General features: G+C 51.0%; 3 protein-coding genes across 5 annotated transcripts in view; all 3 read right to left on the reverse strand.

The window, feature by feature from the left end:
• Positions 1 to 17,960, reverse strand: part of myo1d (myosin 1D) — a 79,771-nt gene extending 61,811 nt beyond the window's left edge. Inside the window, exons 1-16 of one of the 2 annotated variants that reach the window (XM_029839285.1) lie at positions 17,440 to 17,960; positions 10,362 to 10,570; positions 9,954 to 10,047; positions 9,586 to 9,751; positions 9,433 to 9,486; positions 9,003 to 9,098; positions 8,730 to 8,846; positions 8,324 to 8,527; positions 8,096 to 8,241; positions 7,902 to 8,016; positions 7,358 to 7,528; positions 3,446 to 3,516; positions 2,575 to 2,649; positions 2,300 to 2,432; positions 2,066 to 2,232; positions 1,275 to 1,482 (exon numbers count right to left, since the gene is read on the reverse strand). In XM_029839285.1, the coding sequence (XP_029695145.1) occupies positions 1,275 to 1,482; positions 2,066 to 2,232; positions 2,300 to 2,432; positions 2,575 to 2,649; positions 3,446 to 3,516; positions 7,358 to 7,528; positions 7,902 to 8,016; positions 8,096 to 8,241; positions 8,324 to 8,527; positions 8,730 to 8,846; positions 9,003 to 9,098; positions 9,433 to 9,486; positions 9,586 to 9,751; positions 9,954 to 10,047; positions 10,362 to 10,570; positions 17,440 to 17,534 (2,121 nt within the window). In that variant the 5' untranslated portion in view covers positions 17,535 to 17,960. Of the gene's footprint in view, positions 1 to 1,274; positions 1,483 to 2,065; positions 2,233 to 2,299; positions 2,433 to 2,574; positions 2,650 to 3,445; positions 3,517 to 7,357; positions 7,529 to 7,901; positions 8,017 to 8,095; positions 8,242 to 8,323; positions 8,528 to 8,729; positions 8,847 to 9,002; positions 9,099 to 9,432; positions 9,487 to 9,585; positions 9,752 to 9,953; positions 10,048 to 10,361; positions 10,571 to 14,449; positions 14,708 to 17,439 lie in introns of those variants that run through there. The other variant, XM_029839281.1, reaches the window with a different exon arrangement.
• Positions 17,961 to 18,526: 566 nt separating this feature from the next.
• LOC101074617 (uncharacterized) lies at positions 18,527 to 20,822 on the reverse strand. 2 transcript variants are annotated; one of them, XM_011612764.2, is made up of 9 exons: positions 20,775 to 20,814; positions 20,664 to 20,702; positions 20,495 to 20,560; positions 20,272 to 20,337; positions 20,122 to 20,184; positions 19,838 to 20,048; positions 19,481 to 19,750; positions 19,287 to 19,376; positions 18,527 to 19,157 (listed from the first exon to the last, which is right to left on the reverse strand). In XM_011612764.2, exons 3-9 carry the CDS (start codon positions 20,558 to 20,560, stop codon positions 18,757 to 18,759), a joined length of 1,167 nt encoding a protein of 388 aa, XP_011611066.2. In that variant the 5' UTR covers positions 20,664 to 20,702; positions 20,775 to 20,814; the 3' UTR covers positions 18,527 to 18,756. The 2 variants fall into 2 exon arrangements, with proteins under 2 accessions (XP_011611066.2, XP_011611016.2); XM_011612714.2 differs by having other exon boundaries at positions 20,664 to 20,822.
• Positions 20,823 to 21,590: 768 nt separating this feature from the next.
• On the reverse strand, positions 21,591 to 26,165 carry pdk2a (pyruvate dehydrogenase kinase 2a). Its single transcript, XM_011612627.2, has 11 exons — positions 25,973 to 26,165; positions 25,375 to 25,516; positions 24,927 to 24,998; positions 24,642 to 24,826; positions 24,478 to 24,567; positions 24,281 to 24,358; positions 23,864 to 23,937; positions 23,688 to 23,786; positions 23,174 to 23,284; positions 22,812 to 22,925; positions 21,591 to 22,732 (listed from the first exon to the last, which is right to left on the reverse strand). The coding sequence occupies exons 1-11, from the start codon at positions 26,088 to 26,090 to the stop codon at positions 22,589 to 22,591; spliced, it is 1,227 nt and encodes a 408-aa protein (XP_011610929.1). The 5' UTR covers positions 26,091 to 26,165; the 3' UTR covers positions 21,591 to 22,588.
• Between the last annotated feature and the right edge of the window lie 597 nt (positions 26,166 to 26,762).

A 26,762-nucleotide genomic window follows, 5' to 3' on the forward strand; every position in this document is an offset into this window, starting at 1 on the left:
AAGGATATTTTTACAGATGGCAGAGAAACACGCAAAAGGCCAGCTGCATTGTACCGCTCGCATTTGTAAAGTGATTATCAAAGGTCAGGACACAAATATCGAGGAGTCACAGGATCAGTGCTAATATTAGCCAACAAGAGACATCCCAGCTTCACTGCTACCGTGGAAAAAACTGAAAACAGCCAAAGCGTCCTTCAGCGGTTAGCCTCAACCAGGATAGACGGGGAGGGGGGGGGGAGATCCCCCGTCACCGCTGCTGCTCTGACAAGCGGCGACAGTTAAGGCGATGTGGATGACTGAGCCTGAGTTTATGAAATATTCATTATAACAGAGGGAAGGAGGGGGTGCAATGTATAATTTATGAAATCTGTATTTATATGTTAGACTGGGGGCAGATTTTGTCAAAGCTATGAAGAACGTGTCTGCCTGACTGGAGAGCCCCTCCCACCACCAGCCACAGGCCCCGCCTCCTCACTCTATGGGAGGTAATCATTTAAAGGTTTAAAGTGCTGAGCTGCACCAACGATCGAATGTGGGGACACAAAGGCTTCGGTTCTCTATCGCCCCCTGATGGGAGCAGGAAGCAAACCTACAGCAACATGTTAGCATTACATCTATTAGTGTCAATGATGGCAGTTCCCAGGAACATGCTAACAGGAATTAGCATTGTGATCACATTGGAACAACGGAACAGAACAAGCTCATGGCTGAGGACTGTTGGTTAGATCGGCTCAGCAGTTGCTGCAACTACGGCAACCCGACCGAACCTGGAGGGTTAAGAGGTGCGCAGGTTGGCAGCGCCGCCTGGCAGCTGCCGATATAGGGAAGAGGAGCGGACTCAGGGGAAGAGGAGCAGACTCAGACTGTCTTTTAAGATGGCGTCATAGATGCGTAAAGAGACACGTTTTTGTCCTTTAGGGCGTTTGAGCCGAGCGATGCGACATCGTCTGATCCGCTGCTCTGCCGGCTTTGTGGCGGTGGAAAATCCGCCTCTCCTCAAGGAATTCCCCCGGGAATGAATGGACGCTGATCCTGGAAGTAAGAGGCAGGATTCTCCCTAGGGAAAAGGGGAAGGACCCCCCCCCCCCCCCTTCCTGAGGGTCATGGATCAATCCCAAGGTCATCAGTCAGCAGAGCCTATTTATGCTGGACCAGAGATCCACGAAGTGAAGGAATCTGACGTCTTTACAGTGACGTCAAAGAAAATACGTGACAAAGCGACGCCGCGGCAGCAGCTCGGCGCCAGGCTAAACGCTACCTGGTCGGATTCTGACCTTCTGGAGGAAGAGGACGATTCTCTGGACCATCTCGGCCCGCTGCTCCTCCAGGCTGAACAGGGTGCGCGGCGTGCGGACGAAGACCTTGGTCTTGCCGTAGGCCACGTCGTGGTCAAATCCACAGCCCTGCAGGAGCCTCTTGACCGCGTCCTTATCTGACCCCAGGTCGTGATTGGGCCAGGTGAACTCTGAGATCATCTTATACCTGCAGGAGGAAGCGAAAGCCATGCTATTCATTTCTGTTGCTAACAGTGTCGCTGAGGTGGTTGGAGTGATTAAAGGTGAGAAACAACGAGCGCTCATCGACAAGGCCATAAAAGGGGGAATCTGTTATTAGATGAACAATCAATGCGGCCGCTGGGTGTCAGGTCCGTTCATTCTTTGGACCTTTTTTATGTGGGGAAACTGCAGAGCACCGTCTTAATGACTCAACAGGCGCGGGCTTCAGCTCCCGGTGTGGCGCCTGGAAACCACATCGTTTAATACGTGATAAAGGGGATTAATTATTGCGGCGCACCTGCAGCCCGCCCAGTGGTGGTTAGGGGTAATTTTACATCCCGAAAAGTCCTTCCAGGGCGATAATTACTATGAAATATGAGACCTGTGAGGCTTTTATGCCCTTTCCTCCTCAGTCATGATGTCAGAGAAACAGCAGTATAACAATAGTGACTTAAAGAGGATCAGGAGGCCACGCCCACCGCCGGTGCCTGTGGTTTTACTGCATTGAAAACTGTATTTAAAACAATGATAAAAGGCGTAACTCTACTGTTAAATCTGGGAGGCGCTACCTCTGCAGGAAGCGGGGGTACGTCTGTCTGTAGGCGAAGCCGGCGCGCCGCACTCGGACGTTCTCCAGCAGCCCGAGATACTCCACCTGATGGCGGCAGCGCTCCTCCTCAAACAGCAGCGGGGACTTGACGTCGTTGGGCTTGACGCAGCGGACGTAGTAGGGTTCCTGCAGAGGGCGGCAGGGCGTTAACAACGGCGGCGGGAGCCTTGAGGCGTGGCGGCCGACTCCTCACCTTGCTGGCCAGGTTCTCCACCAGCGAGATCATGGAGTTCTTGAAGAGCGTCGCCGCCGTCAGAGGTCGTTTGGTGACCTCGGTGATGCTCAGCTTGCCCTCGGGCCACATGACCTTCAGCACAGGGTTCGAACTGGAGGCAGGAGAAACCCAACGGAGCAGAAGTCAAATGTGTGAGTGACAGGAAGTGGCTGAACTCCATGTTTACGTTTAAGTTAAGAGCCGGACTGAGGTCGTCAGTAGTCGGAGGTGTTTTTGTTTTAAGTGTGTGTCACCTGTTGTACAAGAGTCTCTTGAAATCCTGGAACAGAGTGTCTTTGTTCTTGTCGATGAAGCCCACCACCGAGTACCTGTGGAAACAGCAACGCCGCTTAGCCGTGCGCTACTTCCTGTCAGGTAAAAAGAGCTAGCTAAATGCTAGTTCTGGGGTGCCGGTCCCTTTCTACTGGTGCCGCCATGATTCTACAGGATTGAACTATTAATTAATTAAACTTTCATAACTGCCACTGATGTGTTGATTTTATAATAAAATTCACAACATGTGGCTAGCTAGCTATCTTAATGGAGCCTCCTCCTCACATGTTCTTTGATCGCTTCCCAGCATTAAAACATCTTTTTTTTTAAAAACATAACACCAAATCCTCATCAGGCATTCTTTCATTAGCCAACAATGTCAAAGCCAAAGCTAACGTGAATACAAAAGGCCACAGCGTGTTTAAATGGCAGCTGTCTAAATATAGCTCTGCAGGCAAATATACACATTAATGTGTTCAGTTAGCGGCTAAGTGCTTCACTCTAAAAGAGGCTCAAGGATCAATCCTGCCTCCCCCAGGGGAGGGGAGGCGGGGGGGGGGGGGGAGGCACTCAGCCCTCACAAATTAACTCTCTGTGTCTCCATCACATCATTTGGAGAGTTTTCAAGTGTAATTGATGAATTTAAATGGCGTTTAAACCCTTTATCGCGTTAACAGTGGTGCACTTTTGGAATTCCTAACTAGCAACAACGTCGGGGTACTCAGACGGTTCAACTCAGACGGGTTCTGTTTTATTTAAGAATCTGAAAAGATTCTTTCTTCATGAATATGTAAAAATGTACAGGTGTGAAAATGGAGGGAGCGCTCCTGGTGCATGAATGAGGATACTCACACCACGTCACCGGCGTAGTGCCTGAGCCGGAAGTCTCGGTCAAACTCCAAACTCTTGTCTGTGGGCGAGAGCTGCAGAGACACGACACGTTACCCAGAATGCACCAGCACCCTCTCTCATCAAGACCATCTCTGATGAACAGACTGTCAAGAGCCGCAAGGACTCGTGAACCCACAGGTGGATCAACATGATCAGCATCCAAACAGGTGTTACTACATTCACAGAGCATCCCAGAGGACTACTGGGCCTCTCCTCTGCTCTTCCTCCTCCTCCTCTGCTCTTCCTCTTCCTCTCCTCTGCTCTCCTATGCTCTTCCTCTCCTCTTCCTCTCCTCTTCCTCCTCCTCCTCTCCTCTGCTCTTCCTCCTCCTCCCCTCTTATCCTCCTCTGCTCTTCCTCCTCCTCCCCTGTCCTCTTTCTCCTCCTCTCCTCTTCCTTTTCTCTGCTCTTCCTCTCCTCCTCTGCTCTTCCTCCTCCTCCCCTCTTATCCTCCTCTACTCTTCTCCTCCTCCCCTCTCCTCTTTCTCCTCCTCTCCTCTTCCTTTTCTCTGCTCTTCCTCTCCTCCTCTGCTCTTCCTTTTCTCTGCTCTTCCTTTTCCTCTGCTCTTCCTTTTCCTCTGCTCTTCCTCTCCTCCTCTGCTCTTCCTTTTCCTCTGCTCTTCCTCTCCTCCTCTGCTCTTCCTTTTCTCTGCTCTTCCTTTTCCTCTGCTCTTCCTTTTCCTCTGCTCTTCCTCTCCTCCTCTGCTCTTCCTCTCCTCCTCTGCTCTTCCTTTTCTCCTCCTTTAAGCTTCTGATACAGAAACAACAGGAACATCAGACTGAAACTGATCTTAGGGAATTAAGGATAAAGTGGGGATGAAGACAGCCGAGGAGGAGGAGGAGGAGGAGGAGGAGGTATGTAGGTTAGTCAGCAGAGAGAAGCCTGAATGGAAGTGAAGCCAGGCCTGTCACATCCTGGCAGCAGCCTCTGAGGACGTCTCCAGGCTCCTCACAGCCAGGAGAACCACGTGATCTTTGCTCCTTATAAACAAACATCAGACGACTTCAAGAAGACCAATTAAGCCTTAATTATCCCAGACCTGCTGGCTGATAAGAGTCTGGAGGAGGAGCAGGGCTGACTGCACCACTGGTTCTGACTGGTTTACTGCTGGACTCACAACCCGTGGATCAGTGTGGACCAACAGCCCAGCTAAGCACCCTGACAGCACAGGTGGGCCTGACTGGGTCTGAGAGCAGAAGCATCAGAATAAAGCTTCTAAACTTCTACCTGTCGGCTATTTCTGTCTGCAGAGTCTCTGAGCAGCAGTGACTGAATCACACACACACACACACACACACACACACACACACACACACACACACACGGTGAAAAATGGCTCCTGTTGATAGAAAACAGTAAAGAAAATAAAACCCTCACAGAAGCAGATTTAGACCAGCAAGCTGTATAAATCAATCGGCTCCGATTCCTGTTTAAGTTCTCTGATCAAAGCCGGAACGAGACTGAATTCCTCCAGGAAATCACACAACTGTTTATTTTCCCAACACTCCGGAGCCTCCGAGGTGTCTGCCGTCACATTTTCCTCAGCATGGAATTAAAGCGAATCGTCTGCGTTTAAATACTGAGCTCCATGGTCCCATTTTAACACGTTTGTGTTTGGTGGGAGCCAACGGGGAGATTATGTCCTCTCCTAACCTGGACAAACTGTGCGATTAGCCTTAGCGGCAGGGCTGGAACGCCGACATGTGTTCACACGTGTGGAAGAGCACTCCCGCGTGTAAACGCACGGATGATCAGGACGTCGCACCTGTGCGCGCCACGTGCCGCCATTACAGGAAGGAAGTGATCAATGAAGAGGAAGCATCCTTGAGATTAAGTTAAACCTCATCAATTTCCTGACATTTCGGTCCCGGCGCCTCATCTCCTTCCATTCGTGTCCCGCATCATGCGTGGTGGACGGCGCCGACAGCAGGAGCAAGAACACGTGAGCGCCAGCAGGTGTGTGAGAACATCAGCACAGATCAGGTTACAGGTCCCAGCACGTGCTGAACGCTACCGATCTGACGTCTTTGACCCCCCAACCGCTGCCCCTCCAGAATTCCTTTTGCACTTTTACTCAAATAATGACTGAAATACACCGGAGTGCGTCTGTCGCCCCCTGGTGGTCGGCCTCTGTTACTAAAGCCAAACGGACACAAATAAAGTTCTATCAGTATTTCATTTCCTGTCTCTGATGGCGATCATAATGACACCCAAACCATGTTTTTTTCCCTGTCGAATAATAATAAATAATAATAAAATATCAAAACAATTGTCAGGGCGACTAAAAAACGATTGCAGGTGAGCAATATGTGCTCAATGCGTGGTATGAATTCATTTCAGCGCAATAATGCGACACGGAATCTGCCCCCATCTGCATCCTGGAGACGTGTAAAACATCAGCTCACCCGTCTGCCTGCTCACCAAAGCAGCGCCTTCCAAACTCCACAGGAGTGCTGTTATCAGTGACCGCCAGGGGGCGCCATACCGCACCATTTTATTGGATACGGTAGCTTTGGGGGCCATTTGGGACCATCAATCACACTCAAAATGAGTCATCCCAGTTTTATGTCATAGCTTCTTAATTTATGCAGGTTTAGGCGTAATACTAATTAAACTTTTCACTGTAATGGTGAAATTACACGTCGGGGTTATTAAATCGTGTCTGACTGATTATGGCTCGTACTCTGAGAACGTACGCAAGGTTGAAGGAAGTAACGTGAAGCCGGTGACGCACACGTGTCCTCATAAATACCAATAACCTGGAATTTGGGTCTAAGTGATGGCTGAAAGTTGCAGGATGAGGCTGTAAAAGACAATATTTCTACTAATACTGACACTAATGAGAAACTAATGTGAATTAAACATTTAATTCTGTATTTATCTGTGTCTGTCTGGCTGAAGACAGGTGGAAATGCCCTTAAATCCTCTAATACTGAATTAACCGTGTAATAAATCACTTGAGGGAGAAAAACACCAAAAGCCATGTTAGCCTTTCCACCTCTTCATTTGATGCTCGTCGCCCATTTTTCCGCACAAAATTCCCCTGAGATCAACTAAAGCCACCACAATATGCTTCTTGAGAAAACCCACTGATGTTGATGTTGCCTGGCAACAGAACTCCAGACCTACACGAGCTAGAGAGAAGATATCTGGCCAGTATTGATTGAATTCAGCAGCCACAACTGGATCACTTAAAGTATGAGGAGCAGCTCAGATGCAGGAGCCTCATCACCTCAGAGACGTCGACGGTCAAGGAATTGTGATTTTGTGGACTTTTTTTTTCGCTCATACCTCCTCATTTTGATCTAAACGCCCCCTCTCCTTGCATTGCTTTTCTGTTTCTCTCCTGTAATAAATGTGTGAAAACGCTCCTCTTGCCTCCAACATGCAACTCTGCCCTTCCATTGGCTGACAGTGACGTCACTGCTCAAAGTGTCGAGTCAGATTGGTAAATGGCGCCCCCTGGCGGTCACAGCGGGGACTGGTCGATTACCACCCGTCTAATACGTAGATAGCGGAGATAGCGCCATCTGGTGGCCACCTCACATTACTACAGTCGTATCCTATTTTACATACCTGAGATGCATACAATCACTCTAAAATATCAGTAATTATTAATGACAGCAGGCCAAGATCATGTAATTTAGCACATTTTCACAGAATAATCAATTAATCAATTTTACTAAATGAAAGAATATATTAAATAAAAGTAGACATCGAAAACAAACCGTCAGGAATTCATTCAGCTCAGAATTTTAGAATTGCATTTGGCTCAAACATGAAAATTCCTTTTTGTATATAAGTGTTCTGGTCCAAAAATGTACAAATTTCCCTTTTAAAATGATAATTCTGATGCCTATTTGTGACCCCTACCTTGCGGCTGGAGAAGTGGGCGTGTTTGGCCAGTTTTCCGTTGAGTCCCTGGAGGAAAACCTCATCTGTGACTTTACCAACGTTCATACAGGCTTCGTCCAGCACAGAGAAGATGCCTTTATGCTGCTGCTCCACCAGATCCACGATGATCTGGTTATTGAAGTAGTCGATCTACAGCCCGAACACACAGACACACAGATGAGCACGAGCCAGAAATCACATCGTTACAGGGAGATCCTATAAGCGGATCAGGAGGACAAAAGCATCACTATTAAAAGAATATTCAGTGTACAAGTCAGCATGGTCATGAAGCTGCAGTGACCTTGACCTTTAACCCCTAATCAGTTCATCTCTGAGCCCGAGCCTGTGTGCCCAGTATCAAACAATCCCCTCCAGTTAATCCTTTAATCCCAGCTGATGTTTGTGCTAAATTAAATCACAAGGTTGTGATGATGATGATGATGACCTTTAACCTTTAAAACCAAAGAAAAATGCCTGGCCAAAGCGAAAATGAATGCAGCAGGAACCAAAAAGTGCCGCCTACGTGTTTCCAGGGGATTCCTTCTCGCTGGTACTCTTCCTGTTCCTGCTTCAGAACCAGCTGGATGAAGAGCTGCTGCAGCTTCTCGTTGCAGTAGTTGATGCAGAACTGCTCGAAGCTGCGGGAGAGCGCCGCGTCACCATCGGAACTTCTCGCCAAGAGGCGTTAAAAAGGTGCGAGCCGGCGCCGATCCAAACCTGTTGTTCTGGAAAATCTCAAAGCCGTAAATGTCCAGCACGCCGATGACCGTGTTCTTCCCGTGGACCCTGGCGTCGTAGTTCTTCACCTCGATGATGTCATTGATGCGTCCCACGATCCAGCAGAAGAGACGCTCGTACATGGCCTGAGGACGAGGAGGACACCAGTGAAGGAGGGTTCTGCTCCGCCCACGCACAGGTCAAAGGTCACCTTCTTTAGCCCCTGACCTTGGCCAGAGCGTCCCGCCCGTAGCTGGCCTCCTGCTCGGTGTGCTGCTTCTCGATGACGTCGCGGCCCGTCGCCACCGTGCGGTAGAGCAGAGCCTTCTCCACGTTCTCCTCCTTGGTGGACAGCAGCTCCCTCATCACCGACACCAACTTTTTGTTCTCTATCAAGGTCGTGTCGCCGTCAACACCAAAGGTCAGATTCCCCTGAAAGTATTCCGATAGTGAGGAAGGGCCGGATTATTGTTAAAGAGCTATGAAAATGATCCGCAATTCCTTAAGGAGATGACTCATGTCCATGTGCTTCCTGTGCTTTTGCTATGCTAATATGCTAATATTGCTGCTTGTCTATGATCTGACTGGGAACACTGGGAGGAACTGGACTGGAGTCGCTCCTGTTGAACATTACCAGATGCAGGATGGTGGCCAGGATCTTATAAACGGTCTGGATCTCGTCCCCCGTGAAGCCGATCACTTTCATGGCGTCGGCCACAGCTCTGAACTCCGCCCCGTCGTTGATGGACGACTGGAGGGGGGACAGAAGACGGAGGGCGTGACACAAACGTGGCTCCGGAAGGCCGCTGCCATTACAGCCAGCACCAGGGACACACACACACACACACACACACACACACACACACACACACACACACACACACACACACACACACACACACACTACCTTCATCTGGCCTCCAACTCTGATGTAGCTGTAGGCAGTCGGGTCCTTCTGGATGTGAAGAGAACGTAGCAGAGAATCGGGAGCTCCTTTGAGCAGCTAGACAGGAACACACACACACACACACGCACACACACACACGCACACACACACACACACACACACACACAATGGTCACATTAACAACATCCAGTCTCTCAGAAACACCAAACAGAAACAACAAAACCCCGTTGCTCTGGACTATCGACCAACGGCGGTCGGCTGTTGCCGTGGTGATGCTTAACGCCGACTGTGCTTATCGCTCGTCAGGAGCTGAAAACAAGCCGCGCCGAGACGGGGAAACAAAACCTGTTTGCGTGAAACGCACCGAGGATAACGTGGAAGAACCCGCTGTTCCCATGGAAACGCACCAGGGCGGCGAGATCGTACTTACCTGGTAGAAGGAATGAAAGCTCCTCTCTCCGTTCTGCTGGAAAATCACCCTGGACTGATACAAAAACAGGATTTCAGTGAGAACCCTCTTTCAGGAACGCGAAGGGGGTCGGGCTGGCGTCACATGACCTGATCCGGATCGGGCTGTGGTTACCTTCTCCAGCAGGTAGTTGCTGATGTGGCCTCCGATCGGATCCCCCTTGAAGTCAAAGTTGATGTCCATGTATTTGCCAAAGCGGCTGGAGTTGTCGTTGCGGTTGGTCTTGGCGTTCCCGAAGGCCTCCAGGACGCAGTTGGATTTAAGCAGCATGTTTTTGACTCTGAGGAGGGAACATGAGGGAAAAGGTCAAGACCCGGCGATGAAATAAATGAGCAATTTTGGCCTCAAATGTCTCTAAAATCATATTAACAGCGGTCAGATCTTGATTTCAAACCCGAAACCAGGTTTATCTCCTGGTGTCCAGGTCACAGAATGTGTTATTTTATGGAGCGTGCACGTGGTGGTCGACCTCGGCGGCTCACCTTTCGACCTCGGCCCTCTGGTTGGGATTGGTGATAGCAGCAATATACTGCATGATGTACTTGCTGGCTTCAGTCTTTCCTGCTCCACTTTCCCCTGAAAAGTAAATATTGACATTAGGACTCGTGTTAAAATCTAAAATCTGCATTATTTCTGAAGCCAGTGCAGAAAATCTGTATTTTAGGACACACGGATGGAGCCACAATGGATTTAACGCAGTTCCTCGTCTGACCAGCGGGGGGCGCTTCACCGCCGTCACCGCAGTAATAAATCTGCTCTATATGCTACTGAAATAATATAACCTGAAATTCTCTGTCTTTATATTCATCTATAACTACGAAACGTGATATCTGAGTTTGACTAGGCGTATTCTTCTGTCCAGAGGGTGGGGCGGGGGCTTCCCGTGTCACCTGAGATGACGATACAGGTGTCCTTGTTCCTCCTCTTCATGGCTTTGTAGGCAGCGTCGGCGATGGCGAAGAGGTGCGGCGGCCTCTCGTACAGCTCCCTGCCTTTGTACAGCTCCACGGTGTCGCGGCTGTAGATGTTCATGGCACGGTAGGGGTTGACGGACACCACCACCTCCCCGATGTAGGTGTAGATTCTCCCCTTCTCGAACCTGAGCAGATGGGGCAGAAAAGGGCGGTTTTAGGACGTTGAATAAACTCCTTTGTCCCTAAACAGAGGCCGTGTTTAGATGTCCACATGCTTAAATCCCTCTCCCCTGACTTCCTTCCTCCCCGAAGATTCCAGAAAGAGAGAAAGATCTTTTTCTTCGGCGCTGCCAGGCGCCTGCCGCTGCCGTACGAGCCGGGCCAAAAAACGTATTATTTCAAAGCAGCTGGCGTTCGCGGTCTGGACGCCTTCTCCAGTTTAACCGGATCAAACCGGTGGGCTTGAAGAGACGCCAGAGACGGAGACGTTGTTTTGACAATCCTGACTCCCTCGGGCAGCGAGGGTGCTGACTTAAGGTCGCCAGCATCGGGTCGTCCGTTCCTGAACTTTGACCCCCTTTTTCTTTTCTTTTTTTATTATTTTATTTATGATTATCTCGACACAAGTGGGAGAGCAGGTCTGGCAAATAATCTGAGTAAAGTTGATTTCATGTGTTGGAATTGCTTCGATGGAGGGGGGGGGGGGGGTTGTAGTCTGCTGGTGCTAAGCTAACATGCTAGCTGCTCCTCCAAGGGTGCCGCAGAAAAGGGCCCATTGTGACCGGAGGCCGTGTCACCGCTCCATTGTTCCCACGTCTACCCGGGGCCTTTTGTACGAGGAGAGACGCCCACGAGCGACGCCGTGCACGGGTCCCGTCGCGGATGGAGGCCGGCACGTCCATCTGGCAGCATCGTTTTCACTCTCCGCGCGCCGGCCAACAAAACAAATTATGGTCTGGATGAGCAACAACCACACAGCTGAGTCATCCTTTCTCTAAAAGCACTTCCAGAGGAGGGTGTCAGCAGAGGGCTGCACAATCCATCTGTCGCTCTTTCGGTACGGAGGATTTAAAAGGACCAAGATTACGGAACCAATCGGGTCTTAATCCAGGAAATGACAACATTCAGCAACAGAACGGTTTTAGACATTGACTACTGGGTCGAGAGACAGCGGGCCTCTGAATCGGGTCTTGGAGCTCCAGTCCAGCTGTGAAGGGACCCGGTCTGAACCTGCCGCCCTGTCATCTTCATCCAAAACCAACCAGGACGTGCGGAAACTGAGCGGAGACGACGGAAACAGGAAACGGGATCAAAGAGGCCGTCAGAGCTCTGAAACTCTGCCAATGGGTTTGGGTTTTCAAAGCCTGAGCGGAACCCTGTTAGCATGGTAGCACTAGCGTAGTGAGCACAACACTAGCACCACAGATGACGTCAACACACACTCTCACTCACACACACACACACAGACACAGACACAGACACAGACACACTCACACACACACACACACACACACACACACACACACACACGTGAATTACAGAGTGAGACCAAACAGAGCTGACGTCTCTAATCTGGTCTGGGCGGGTCCTTTAAATGGTTAACTGGGGGAGCGTCATGTGATTTACGGTCCACCACCACCAAGTAACGATGCCTCCATCATCCTTGAAAACAGTTGTTGTCGTTATAAACGTTGATTTATTTATTTCTTTCAGCGTGGCAACAGGCGGCGGCTGGAGTCGGATAATGGCTGGAAATTCCCCTTGAATTTGACGGTTAATCTGTAATTCCAAATCTTGGAAGACTTGAGTAGTTTTTTCCTGTTTTATTTTCACCCGGCACGACTGGGAGGATGTTTACACCCTTCGGAGCGGCGGCGCCGTTAACCGCTCCACATCTGACGCCGGCCTGTCATTTCCAGAACCCACAAGGACCCAGAACGGGTCCAGTAGCCACGCCCAACCATCCCGGGCTGCTGAGTGTGTGATGGCGTTCCGACATGATGTCCTCGTCTGTCGGAGGACCAGAACACACCGTAATTATGACCCCGGATCGTTTCTGCGTGGCGTTATTGGTGCACGTGTCGCGGCTGCACTTCAAGGTCATCCCGGGAATTACAAAGGGAGATAATCTGCCATAATCTGGTTCTGGTCCACTTTTCTCTCCGTATTGGTTACAGGCTCGGCTCTTGTTGTGATTCTCAGCTCTATTAGAGATTTAGAGATCTCTTTCAGGTCCTGTACCGCTAACCCTGATGCTACCGCGCGTCCGCTACCGTGGCGAGCCAGAGCTGCCCTGTGATTGGTGGAGGGTTAAGCAGGTAGAGCAACAGGTGGGAGGAGCCTTCAGGACGCGTCACACATCTGGACGCAGCATTACGGGAGTTTCCAGCTGCTTTTTAAAGCACGAGGCAGCAGCTCCGAGACGGTCGGCAGGGAAACGGGCCTCAGTAGCGGGAGGCCAAGCTAGCTCGCCAGCAGCTGCCAGACGGACCAGGTCAGACTGAAAAACGCTGAGTAACGCGTCAGCGCGAACACGCTCGCGTCATCATTTTCCGTCTCCTCACAACAGACGCTTGAGCAGCGGCTCGTCTCCCCGTCCAGAACAGGCGGCGCGGTCGGGTTTATGACAACATCGGTTCGGCGTAAACGCTACGATCCGCGCGCGCGTCTGCTCCCGACTCCTAATTCAGAAAACATGTTTCAAGGGCCCGTTTTGTGGTGAGCTGCACGTCCATAAAAGTCTCAAAAATGCAGCTATAAAGGTCTTTAAAGTCCCAGACGCCCCCCCCCCCCCCCTCCTGCTGAACCCGGGACATCCAACTGTGGACCGACCCGATGGTTTCATGTAAGTTACCATGACGACGCTGTGATCCTGCGCCAGGGGACCGCAGGGACCACAGCTGCAACCGTCCTTCGGCGGCACCGGCGCACCTGCGCGTCGCCGAGCCGTCGGCATCGTCACGGCGACGCACGCCTGCGCCCAGCAGGGCTTAATCTAAGTTACAGCGGCAACGGGCTGGAAGCTCAAGACACTTAAACGAAACGGGAGCCGAGTGTAAACAGCCCAGCAGATCAGGTGGCACACACGCACACGCACACACACACACGCACACACACACACACACACACACACACACACACACACACACACACACACACACACGCACACGCACACACACGCGTGCTGCCAAGCTGTTACCGTAACAGAAATGTGAGGAAAAAAGGGGTTTCTAGAGGGAGTGTTGTGGGCTGAGGTTATTTTACGGCAGAACCCAGAACGGGTTTGGGCGCCAACCTGGCCGCCGGTGCAGAAATCACAGCGGACTGAAAAAAAGGGGGGGATGACAGGGTGGATGTGGAGAGGTGGAGGGAGAGAACCAGACATTACTCAGCCTGTTATTTCAGGAGGACACTATGATTTCAATCTGGACGGGAAGAAAAACAGCGGCGAGCACAAAACCAGACAGAAAGGTGGAAGTTAGCACCGGGGCAGACGGAGGAGGGGGGATATAGGAGCAGAAGAACTTTCTCTCTGTGTGTGTGTGTGCGTGTGTGTGTGTGCGTGTGTGTGTGTGTGTGTGTGTGTGTTCTGCAGCCCCTCCCCCGCCCAGGTCCGACAGGTGCACACCAGAACAATGCGTCATTGAGGCGTCCCACACCTGGGACACACGCAGGGCGAAGCAACACGTGCGCGCTGACGTCGCCATCAGAGCCGGGGGAGCCCTCAACATGGAGGGAAGCGGGTCGACCCCCCCCCAAAAAAATGTGACTTTGATCTCATTAAGAGAATTATTTTTAGTCAACTCACCTAAAAGCTCTTTAGTGGAGTCAAAGGACAGAAAATGAAGGTGATTTTAGATTAGTCGAGCAGCAAAAAGAAGAATTTGAAATAATAAAAGAACCGAGCCGGTGGCAGAACTGTGCCGGTGCTGCCGAGGCCGTTCCCGGCCCAGCGCGCCGGCAGGGCGTGAGAGTGCAGCCCCCCCCCCCCCCGTTTATGGAAGGACGGTAATGTGTTTCAGATTCCAGGCGCTCGCATGGAAATTCTTGCGGTGAGACTGGACCTTTGGCTGCGTGATTGCAGGAGGCCTGCGAGGCGTTCCGGTTCAGACGGGAGGCTCTTCCCTTCATCGCCGGCCTGAAATCCTCCGGGAACGCCGGTCCGAAGCAACGGAGCACCGCCGGCACGAGGACGTTTCATCAAATCCCGAACTGGCTTGTGTTGGCTAACGTCAGTAAGCTAAGCAGCTACTGTGGGAGGGAGCCACATGTTTTCATTTCCATGTTATTATAAATGGAGCTGACCATTCCGAGCAGGAAAACCCTTAATAAGCAGGTTGGGTTTAAAGATTCCTTTTGTGCCGCGAGTATCTGGCTGCAGCGGAGCCGAGCGGACTTTGGTTTTATGACTAATGCAAACATATGAAGTCATAACAAAGCACCGTGGTAGAGGCGCTTTGGGAGGGATCCCGGGACGCCATGTACAAAAACTGTTAGCATGGTAGCACTATTAAAACCCAGTCCAGCTGAGACCGGATTCACACAACCAGACAGGGAGGCGAGCGCTCGGCACTGGGTCATCGTCTACCTGTGAAGTCAAAGGTCAACAGGAAACAGTCGCGCTCGTTAGCTCGATGCTAAGGCTTCTGCGTAGCATTTTCTCCCTTATTTGCCACTGAGAGCTGCGGGGGGACGATGAAATGTGAGCAGCTCCTCATTATTGGAGACTTCCTGTTTAAAGGGTTCAAAGGTCAAATCGCTCGTGTGGGCGAGCCGACAGCAGCGGTCAAGTCTCGTCCTGGATCCTCGCGGCTGGTTCAGACGGCTGGCCTCCGCTCGAAGAGGATCCGGACACATTGTGTAACCTCTGGGAGGGCAGGCCGAGACAAAACAAACACGCGCCCCCCCCCCCCCGGCTCACTTCCTCTCCAACAATTCCAGCCATTTGTGCAGCAGAACTTGCAGGAACGGCCACATCTGAGGAGCACGGAGCAGCTCTGCAGGATTGTTTGTTCCTGGATCAGAGACAAAACAACGATGTGGCGTAATCCCCCTTCACACCAGCAGGGCGGCAGAACTCAGATACTGAAGGACACGTACTCCTGCTCATCACCTCAGTATCTCCATCACCACCCCAACTTTAGGTCATGCTATGCTTATGAGGACATCTGCCAGGGTGTTAGCTAAACGATCCTTAAAAATGCTTTGATCTCCGCTTGATACGATGACTTTGATGATGTTTCTATGGAACGGAAAGAAACTACAATCGACGTTCTGTGTTAGTCGGACTAGTTGCCTAAAACTAGTGTTTATGTTCAAAGAAAGAGCTGCTTCGCACAATTTTGGTCTTCCTGCCGACAGACTTCAGGAATTCCGACTGGGCTGTTATCCTCGCAGACGATCTCCAGGACTGGGCATCTGCTGGGTTCTATTTAGGGACTGGAAGGCCCACAGGAAGAGGTCGTACGGTTCGAGCTCAAGTCAGACGCAGCATGAACGAGCATGTCCCACCACCCCGATGGGCTCGCAAATCCCGGCTCGGGCAGGGTTGCCGGGACTCTCCGGGACCCACTTGACACGGCAAAGGGCTGCAAAAGCAGAGGCGCCTTTGACCCTTTTAGCGGGATCCATCAGCGAGGACGTGCATGAAAACGTTGCTTTTTGATCGTTCCTCCCATGAGACAGATGCTCAAGTATGAGGTCGAACCCCGGAGCGTTTTGAGGAACTCCAGCCCTGCTTGTTTTGGAGAGGACGTATCGGGACAAACGGAGTCCGTTAATCGCCTCGTGCCCTTTGGATCCCTGGTCCACTCCCACATGTGCTCTCAAACTGCGGGAAAAAGAGCATAAAGGAAGCACTCCCAGCTGGTCACACCCTCCACAAATAACAATCCCTGTGTCCGGGCAGAGCCGTCTCAGCGGAGGGAAAACCAACAAAGAAGCAGTAGAGTTTGGAAAAGCAGGGCTGGAGTCGCTCTGGGCTATCCGTCCTGACCCCCAGAGCCCGGATCACACATGCACACGGCGGTCTCTCCTGGCATCACGGATCAAGAACTATTCCGGTGTGACTGGCTGGACGCGCCTTCCAAAATTCCCTTATTAATCCCATTCAGAGGCAGAATTCCTGGTGGTTTCTGCAACACCTGCGAAACCAAAGACGGCCCAGTGGCGTCGCTGGGGCTGTTTTGCGAGTGTCCGAACTAGTAGGACGGAATTGCGAACTTCCTGCATCCCTCCGTTCTGAGCCGCTTAGAAGATCTCCTGTGATTATGTGCGAGCACGTAATGCGAGTTCTCGTAGAAATGTCGTTAAACTGGGAGGACAGAGAAGGAAAACTGACTCCAAACGTTTCTTTAATCCTCCATAAATGAGTCTTTCCACCTGTGTCGTGCGACTTAATTCATTTCCTGAAACCTCCGGCAGGAAGGAAGAAAGATTCTCAGCAGATCAATAAAGTCTTATCACACTGATAAAGATCAAAAGTCCAGTCCAGTACTCCACCCGGCCTCCATTCCACGTTGGCCATGCAAATAATTAGGAATATTCCGACACCCTGACACCAGAGTTTGTGCTTTTATCACAGATGCAGAGGTGAGGAATGGAAAACCGGAATGCTGGGAAGAGCATCAGCTCCTGATTCACCTCAGTCAAGTGGAACAGTCGCACGAGTTTTCAGTCGTTTTAGCAAATTCTGAACATTCAGGGGAACATTTAGCAACCGTTAGCATGTGAGGCTTCCCGATTGTGTCCCATCCAATGGATGGAAACGTGTTTCCAAAACTCTGATAAAGAAGTCAATAAATAATACATTTATTTTTTTGTCCAATTGTCAAAAATTTTGATTTGGTATCTAAAAAACGAGGACTCGACCTCTCATATCAATCATTTACAGACAGTTTTTTGGCTGAATAGAATACTTTTACCCAATATTTTAATAGTACATCTCCAAAATAAAATGACCGCATATGATTTTAAGTCACTATTTTGAGCGTATTTCTACCTGGTGACGTCACTGCTGGCTTCCATTAATCAGGATCCAGGTTAGAGAGCTCACCTGAGTTTAAGGTTGGCCATGAATTCAGGCATGGACACGTTGTCCAGGAGCACAAAGTCGGCTTTCCCGAACTCCAGGCTCTCGTGTTCGGCCATGGTGCTCCCTGCTGAAGGTTAATAGACCTGAACGGGCTGGTGTGAGGCAGCGACGGGACGGCGGACATGGACCGGCTCTCAGAGGACGGCTGCTCCCTGCTCGGTGCGCATTTTCATCCTCAAACTGCTGCTTCACTCATGCTTCATCACGCTTCCACGGCCTGGTGTGAAAAACGCGCCCGGAAACGCTGCCAACATCTGTTTTCCTTACACGCCCAGACGGGGGGGGACGGTTCCAGAACGACCCCGGACAAAGTTTCCTGCTCGCGGCGAAAGTCCCCACCTTTGTCCCGTTACACCGCGCGCCACCTTCGCCTGTTTTCCTGGACTTTCTCTCCCGCGCTCCGCCAATCAGAGCGCAGCAGCCGGAGCGAGGCCACGCCCCCGCCCCGCAGAGGTGCGGGGCAGCCCGGAGACCAGAACTGTAAATGCAGCATAGCTGAGCGGTGACGGGGCCACCTCTCTGAGCTGCAACGTACCCGGAGAAAGGAGGAAAAAAAAGGGTTTGATGCCCGACCTTACCATAAAAGGAAGAAATGAGGGACCGCGGAAAATCGGATCAATCCTGCAAGAGGGAAGGAAAAACGATGAAATCAAGTCCGCTGATTGATCGATCAGCGGTCAGGATCCATCTGTGACGCGCACAGAGCACCTGAACGAGCAGCCAGGGCCGGGCTGGTGTTCGAGCGCCATCTGGTGGGCAACAGGGGGGACAATCGCGCTCCAACGGACAGGACAAAGTTCCTGTTTGGCTCATTATCATTCTGGTAATATTTCATAGGAGGATTTTTTCCCCAGTTCCTCATATATTGCATGATTACTTTATTGCCGAGTGACCCCCACCCCCCACATTAAATTGTTAATGGTTCAACCCCAACCCAAACAGGAAGTGAGCGCCGCCCAGTGGCCACAATGAAAACGGTCGGTTATTTTTTTTAAATGACTTGAACTCTTCACACTGAATCTAGTGACACATTATTCAACACTCAGGCTTCATTTGACACTTGTGGAGAGCAGTTTCCCCAAAATGCAAAAAAAATGCTTTTATTTTAATCTTTATGTATGAACCAAAGCACCGCCGGCGATCTGGATTTGCCAGATTCAGGTCAGAAATGGGGGGAAAAAATTGGAAAGGAAACAGAAAACAATTCATGTCACGTTTTTTCTTTTAAAAAAAACCCAAACAACCTGTTTAACAACAGCTGGTTTGAAACCCCAAACTTTATGACATTTGTACAAGCAAGGAGCCCCCAAACGTGATGGTGGTGGACGCGGCGTTGGCCCAGGACCGACCGCAGTTCTGGGTGACGTACACCACTGAGCCCCTGCGCAGGAAGGTCATGTAGGTGGACAGAGCGCCCACGGAGGAGGGGCGGCCGACGCTGGTGTGGGAGACGCTCACCCAGTAACTGTTGACCACCAACCACAGGTCGGTCTTCACGCCGGTGGTCTGGGTGGAGAAGAAGAACTGGTAGATCCCTTTGACCGGCGCCCGGAACACCCCGGTTCGGGTGTTGAAGCCTCGGCCCACGTTCACCAGAACCTTACTGTACTTGATCCTGTTCACCTTGCCCACGAGCTGAGCAGGATAGGACGCGAAGAAGTGGACTTTTCTGGAAGACACTGAAAGATGACGACTGTGATGATGATGATGATGATGATGATGATGAAGCACAACTCAAACCTTCTGCTGTCCAGTGTAAAATCAGCGTGAACCACGTGAGCATGCGCAGGAGGGGAGGCCAAACTTACGTTTCTTCCTCTTGCATCTCCAGTTGATCTTATCCCTGCTCACGCAGGACTGGTTCCTCCGGCACCTCCCGCACACCAGAGTGTTGATATCTGAGGAAATGCTACATTTCAGCTTCCGGCGCGACAGCAGGAACCTGTTGAGTTCCTGCCGGAACCTTCGAATTAAACGGACGCGGGACACCGTCGCTCTGTACCTGCGCAGTAGGCCAGATAGCAGGCCGAGGGCGGGGCCAGCCGGTAGACGTAGTAGTTGCCCAGGCACTTCTTCACCTGGATGGGGGTGGAGCGGAAGGCGCAGCACCTCTTCTTCCAGTGGCCGCAGACCTTCCGGGTGACGACGCCGTGGCGCCTCTTCGGGTGAGGCCCGGCCAGCCACAGCGGCGAGTGCGTGCCGCACTTGTTGGTCGGGATGCACCTCTCGGGCATCTGGATGCTCTTGCCGTTGTAGAAGAGGCGGTACCAACCTTTGGGTCGGTTTCATCAAAGAAAGATGAAAGAAGAGCCGCGGCGGCGTTTTAAACGTCTAGCTACGCGTCTGTGGCGTGCTTCACCTTTCCATTTGACGTTTCGGTCGCACATCTTCAACTTGGTGGTGGTGTTGGTCGCACGCCAGGCCTGGTCCAGGACCGTGTAGTGGAAGCAGGGGTCCCGCACCTCCGCGCCCTCCTCATCCGTGTTTGGGCCATAGCTGAGGATGTTTGTTCCTCGCCTCCTCTGACCGAGCGCCTCCCGCGCCTTCGCCCGACCGCACGTTCGATGTTTCTGCGGACGGAAAGCGACCCGTTCAGGCGATCCAGCGTGGAGACGGTTGGCTAACGTCTCAAACAGACGCTACCTGGGTCAGAGCGACCTGCTCCCGCTGGAGCGACGACTGGCCACACCTCAGCGTCTCCATCTCCTGCAGCACAGTCACACGGCTTCAAAACGGAGATTCTCCAGGTCGATATCGGTTATTCAACTGAAAGAAAAACCTGACTGAAAATACCCTGAAGACGGCAGCCAGCTGGTCGGCCATCGTTTGGTTCTTCAGGCCCGAAAGCTTCTGCTCGGTCTGGAAAATTCAAATTTCGATTCAACGACAACGTCACCGCGAAACTGAGACCGATTAAACCGGTGTTGTTGGTTTTTTTTTCAAGCCACGTCTGGATAAACAAACAGAAAAAGGGTTTCCAGTGGCAGCGAGTCGGCGTTCCATCTGCAAAACTCACAGAACTGGTGCAGCCGAGCACGGACGAGGACGCTGTTACCAACAGAAACAGGGCGAAGACGACCATCTGATGGGGACAACGATAATCACATGAGCACAGCAGCTGTCCACATCTGCTCCGTACGTCTGAGTCTTCAGAAAAGTTAATGGTAATAATAACAATAATGTACCTTGACTAGAGGTATCAGAGGTCAAAGGCCAGGCGGTTGCTAATAAAGCGATAAATTGTTAGCAATTCCAAACGTCTGGTAACCATTGAGATGGTTCTATTGTTGTCTCACCTCTTCACATCGCCATCGTCAGGAAGTCCAACTGCAACTGAGAACGACCTTAAATACTGGTCTGTTTGTGACGCGGTCGGACACAGACCCACCAGGAAACTGCCGAATGCTGTTAAACGGCGTCTCTCGGGTGTGACTTTTCTCGAATTAGTTGCAAACGCAGATCAGAAATTAACGCAGCATTGGCAGTTTCCCGTCTGTGTGGTCAGCAGCGAGCGGCAAACCTGTGAAAGTCGCTCCAAACCGTCCATAGATGGAGGTGTGAAAAGGCCACGGCGGCGAGCTCAAAACGTGACTGAAGCTACACGGCAGCTAAATAATAAGAAAAATAAAGATCAGCTGTGTTTGAAAATGTGTAAATGCCTATTATACTGAAAATAAATCTGATACAGACGTCATGGTGGCAGAAATAACGAAGCTTAACTAGCTAATACTTGCATGTTAAGATTATTATTTTTTTTATTATATTATTATTTCTCATCAAAAGCTACCTCAACGCTATGACTTAGCTTAAACAACAGCATTTATTTGCTTGTTTCCTTTACTCAACTACGGGAAAGTGTGTAAATGTCACATTACACCAAAATTTGTTTTAACAAAAAATTCCATTTGACATTTTCCTTAGCTTGAGATTTATTTGTAAACTCCGTTCACAGTGTATGTGTAGCTGTTGCGAACACACTTTATTTAGCTTGCTGACCTTCCTGTATCGGCCCGTTTGAACGGAGAATGTAAATCTAAACGGCTTCACTTGACAACTACTGTGTTAAGTGTCTTTAGTTCGTTAAAATAACAAAGAGAAACTGGAAAACACTCTAAAAAGATCAGGTCTTTAATGGCCTTTAATCTGTGTTGTGTGTCTGCGTTTAACAACTTTAACCTTTAACATTGCTGTGCAGTGTTGGTAAACACCACACACACAGACTGATCCAGCCTGGAGAGGCTGAACCTGAACTCCCCAGAACCGAGTCGGCGATTCTCGGATCAAAGCGTGATATCAAAACACTTCAAAGAAACCCAGCAATGGTCCGAGTGACGTATTGATCTTTGTTCTTTATTGTCTGTATTTACAATTCACTCGGTAGTTTCAGCTGCAAAAAGGCGTCGCTATAAATAGAACTACGATCGCGATCGGTTCCGTACAAAAGGAAAGCATGCGTTAGAGCGCCTTCTGGACCCAGAGCGTGTCTTTTTCCACGTATGGCACAGTGTGATGAGTGGTCTGAGAAGCACCTAAAAGAATCCCAGACTGAGAGTAAACCCGTGCTGCTGGTTTGACTGGTCAGAGTCGGAGCTGTTCCCAGGGCCGGCGCACCTCCTGTCGGGGGAACCTTGAGCCCGGTCCCAGGACAAACGCTGTCCCTTCTGTGGTATTACAGTACTATCGTCGTAACAAGGTGCAACCAGAGGACTAGTTGAAATATTTCAAGTATTTAAATAAAATGAAGCTTTGGGAGAAACGGCTACGCTAAGGCCCGAGTGCTGCTTCCTGCCAGAGCACAGGCTCGGATCCTCCGTCAGTCCTTCAGCAACAGGTTTGACCTGATCAGACACCAGGACGAGTCCAAACGTGCTGCCTCCGAGTGCCGATGCCGCGCCCGGGGCAGGCTGGGTCGCGTCCTCGAGGCGACTGACGCGTATTCAACGTTACGGAATCTAGATGCTTATGAGGGACCCAAGGAGACGACAGGAAATGATGAGAACACAAACATGCTACCGCTAGGCTACCCGTTCTGTCTGCGGACCACCCTCAGAGTAGAAACCGGCGCCCGCCTCGACCGCTGGAGCAGGGAACGCCATCCGGGGCGACGCTTTCATTTGGGCCCCTTGTAGTTGCTCAGGTCCAGGGGCTCCTTACTGGGTACGCACCAGTCGTCAGCCTCCTGCCTCAGCTGGTAGTTCTTCAGGGCCGTTTTGTTGTACACCGGCAGCCTCTCGATGGAGTCTGTGGAAAGAGCCTGAGAGGAGGAGCAACGGTCAGGAGGTGGCCTCTTCCTGTTGCTGCAGCACATTGTAGAGTCGCCACCACCGGCCCACCTTCAAGTAGATGACGGCGTCCGTGCCGTGGCCCTCCATGGAGTAGAGCTGCAGGTCTCCCTGGAAGTACTTGGCATAGAGCCGGGAGATGGGAAGGCCGTAGCCGAAGCCAGCCTGTGGGGAGGGAGGGAGGGAGGCCATGGCAGGTGTAAGAGGATTTCACCATCACGGTGGAGCAAACGAGTGGCTTTGAGCTCGTAGGCTGCAGTTTTGCTTTATTTAGAGAGGAACCAGGCCAATATTCTGATCCTTTAACAGGGTAAAGGCCTACGAGGAGCTCGTGGGCCACCCAGAGATGCAACCAGATGGCATATGGGGCAATTAGTGCCACCTTTATACTCTTTCGGGGTCCTTCTGCTTACCAACGGGGGCCGCGTGTGCTCGCCAAGCTGCGGCGCCGGAGCGGTGGAGTACATGTAGCTGAAGAGGTTCTCGATCCTCCGGAAGGGGACGCCGCCGCCCGTGTCACACACCTGCGGAGGGGACGTTTTCTTTTATTCTTTGAATTGGGTGGTTCATTGACAGCGAAGAATAAACGGGGGTGGATTATTGTCTCAGCGCCACTCTGTGCTGCGTTCAACGCTCCTCTCGACCCGTTGGGTCGATAATCTGATCACAGATTAGCGGCCGCTCTGTAAACATTGCACCTAATTGAGGTTAAATTATTACGTAACCAGTTCAGGCAGAGATTTGGAGCCACGAGGGTGAACAATAGCGCCTCTGGAACGTCAGTGTGAGGCTGTTTCAGGCCCGTGAACCGGCTGTTTGGACTGCGTAAATGCAGCGAAGAGGAAAACACACACGAGAGAAGAGCCACAACAAACACTTCCTCCTGAGCATGACGGCAACGCCGAAGAGAAGTCGATCTGTCCGCACCTTTATTGACACGTCCTCATCGCCGAGAGACACCAGGACGTGAACGGGGGGGAGGTGGTCGCTGCTCTCGTGGGTCTCGATGGTGGCTCTCATAGCATTCTGTCAACAATTAAGGAGGCGGTAAAACTCCTACCGACACGACTGGATCGTTCCTTCGTGAGGTTCTTTTCTCTTACCTTGAAGAGCTCAAAGAGCATGTGATAAAGGTGGGAGGGCACGTACACGATGCTGACCGGCGGGTTCTTCTTACCTGCGGGGGAACACAGCGTCTCTTCATTCGTGCCACATTTTAAAATCACCTTCAAACACTGCGGACGGGTCCATCAGGAGCCATTATTCCGTCCTGGAAGGGTTCTGTCAATATTGTCAGGTGCACTTGGCGCTTAGCCACACTTGAGCTTCAGCGCTATAATTAGCTGCCCCCATCTGGCTCAGCGTTGCGTTACATGTAAACACACATACACACACACACACACTGGACTATGTTCTTTCTTTAAATCTCCCGCACAGACAAGCAGCACTGTCGTCCTTTGGAACTTGAGGGTTAAAGCGGTTTTGTTATCAACTTGTCAGACCGGATTGAACGCGCTCACCGCTCATCTCCCGCAGGACGAGGTCAGGGGAGCGGAGGTAGTACTGGTCGCACAGCATCTTGGCGCTGTGGAAGGCATCTGGGCGACAAGGGGAGGGCAGGTATTTAGGATTAAAGAGGAATGACTTGGCCGGGTTCGGCTCCAAAGTGAAAACAGATCAGGAGAAGGAAAGGATCAATCAGCTTATTGATCTTTACCCTGGACTACATCCCCAACGTGGCAGTGGGGGTCGATGCTCCCGATGGTGTTTGGATGAACGGGGTTGGCGGTACCGTCGAAGATCAGAGCTGCGGAGAAGAAAACAGCCGTCGTCGCCGAACGGTTCCTCACAAACCGGCTGGGAACGGCGAGCGGGACTCACTGTGCTGGTTGATGAGCATGCGGATGGAAATGCGACTGGTGTAGAAGCGGTCCAGGAAGTACTGGATGTTCTGGTTGGTGACCGGGTCCTGAGGAAAGGCCTCTTTGTACTCTATGATGCCCTGGGCCATCGTCGGAACCACGTCGTTGTGCCTGTTTCTGATGGTAACCAAGGTGTCGACGAACCTACGGAGGAGGGGCACAAACACACCCAGATGTTACATTCTTGTGACAATCCCAGCTTGACAGATTATATGTGATTTATTCTTGAATGTGGGACACTCACTGTCCCAGGACTTTGTGGTCGTCGGGATTTCTGTCCAGGAATTCCAGGATCTCCATCAAACTCTGGATGTACCTGAGACAAAAACCAGAGAGAAATTCTGCTCATCCCCACAAACGCGCGTCATTAATCCAGCTGACTGTGGCAGAAACAGCTGGGTTTATGAGCGCGACCGTCCCCGGGGTATTTGGGTCAAAGTGCTTCCTCACAGAGGAAAGGAGACCCTCCGGAAAACACGCTCACGTGATGGGAAAGTAGGCTAAAGTTCAGGCTGCCCCTCCCCCTCCCGCAGGGGACGGCTCAACTCCAGAAAGTGTGTTTGTGTGCACAAGTGTGTCACAGTGGGGAAAATAACCGACCGGTGGGCGTAGCCAGCCGCAGCTGCTCGCGTGCGTGCTCCCGGGGCTCCTGTTTTGATGTCAAGATGCTTTATTAACTTGTGGTTTCCTACCAGCTCTGCACCATCTGCACGGACGGCGTGGTCAGCAGCCTATCCGGCAACAGGTTGATCTCCTTCATGATGTTTGACAGTCTGACGGGCAGCTCCTGTCTCAAGAAGACAAAAGACGTCTTCTCACAGGCGTTGATGGAACCTGTGTCGTGGGGAAAATAAACCCAGATCACGATTTACTGACATGAATCGAGCGTTCTGAAGCAGAATCACTCAATCAGAGAACTAAATCACTTTCTGGCTGGCAACATGACTATTATCATTGTAGTAAACATGAGATTTCCACGATTTCAAATTAAATAGGATGCTTCGTTCCAAACATTTGGGTTACAGGAGAGCAAATAGCTGATAAGCAGGCCGGGAGAGCAATAACTGATCCATACATAGTCATTCCCACAAGGCCCATATGTGCAGCCTGTTCTGATGCAACTCTGCACCACTGTGACCGCTCTCCTGCAGCAGGAAAAACTCATTCACTTCATCACATATCGGCTTCCCTACACGAATGTTCGGAGTTTATTACACCTTTATTACCGTTATTACCGAGCTCGGGCACCATCCCGCAGCGTGTTGCAATGGACGGCAGATCAATACTCACCGAAATCGAGAAACTGCTTCATGGAGAGCGGCGAGGGGGAGAACTTGGAGAAATGTTCGATATGTTTGGGCGCACTGGCCAGAGCGGCGTTTTTCATGATAAACCTGACGAACTTCATGATCGCTCCTGTTTTCTGCGGCTCCCGCAGACCGAATCTGACCGCAGCCCCGCACGTCTCTTGTCAAGCAGGGGAGGGGCGATCGGACAAGAGGAGCCCGCTTCAGCCAATAGGATGACGGGATCTGGCCACGCGCCTCACTAAGCAGCCAATGAGTGGAGCAGTGGGCGGGACCAGTGTGTTTGGGTGCTTCCAGGGAGGAAGCCCGTCCAGACTGGCTCGTCCCCACATTTATTATGTAACGTTTATCTAAATGATCAGTCAGGGGAAAAACAACCGATCAAAGAAACAATGTGGGTCTAGAATGACCCGGTTAGGAACTGGGACGCTTTAAAATGTAATCCATTTAATTATTAAACGAAACAAAGTGAATGTGGACCTGAAACGTCAACTTCAGGAAAGTTGGGTTTCAGTTTCAGGGACTTTGAATTTTTGACTTTAAATGCCTTTTCAGTTCATTCTGGGCTTCTTTTTTCCAGCTGGAATACTGTAATTCTATGCCACTAACTCCATAATGCATCACTGTTATGCTTCATTTAATTACAAACGACAAAAAATATGTCATCAAATGCAGCAAAACTTGTCCTTCAAAAAGCACATTTGTTCCCATTGATGCACTGAACAATTTAGACATTAGCGCCTCTACTGGCTGGATGAGATATGACATGTTTT

The sequence above is a fragment of the Takifugu rubripes genome, chromosome 1 (genome assembly GCF_901000725.2).
Source record: "Takifugu rubripes chromosome 1, fTakRub1.2, whole genome shotgun sequence".
Taxonomy (NCBI): Eukaryota; Metazoa; Chordata; class Actinopteri; order Tetraodontiformes; family Tetraodontidae; genus Takifugu; species Takifugu rubripes.

Excerpts from the sequence above, each read along its gene's own strand:
- LOC101074617 (XM_011612714.2), bottom strand. The coding sequence starts at position 20,560 with ATGGTCGTCTTCGCCCTGTTTCTGTTGGTAACAGCGTCCTCGTCCGTG. Across the intron at positions 20,185-20,271 it reads AGCTGGCTGCCGTCTTCAGG|GAGATGGAGACGCTGAGGTG; the intron begins GTATTTTCAGTC and ends ACTGTGCTGCAG. Across the intron at positions 19,158-19,286 it reads GAGATGCAAGAGGAAGAAAC|TGTCTTCCAGAAAAGTCCAC; the intron begins GTAAGTTTGGCC and ends GTCATCTTTCAG.
- pdk2a (XM_011612627.2), bottom strand. The coding sequence starts at position 26,090 with ATGAAGTTCGTCAGGTTTATCATGAAAAACGCCGCTCTGGCCAGTGCG. Across the intron at positions 24,827-24,926 it reads GACCACAAAGTCCTGGGACA|GTTCGTCGACACCTTGGTTA; the intron begins GTGAGTGTCCCA and ends CCTCCTCCGTAG. Across the intron at positions 24,359-24,477 it reads CGTTGGGGATGTAGTCCAGG|ATGCCTTCCACAGCGCCAAG; the intron begins GTAAAGATCAAT and ends CTTGTCGCCCAG.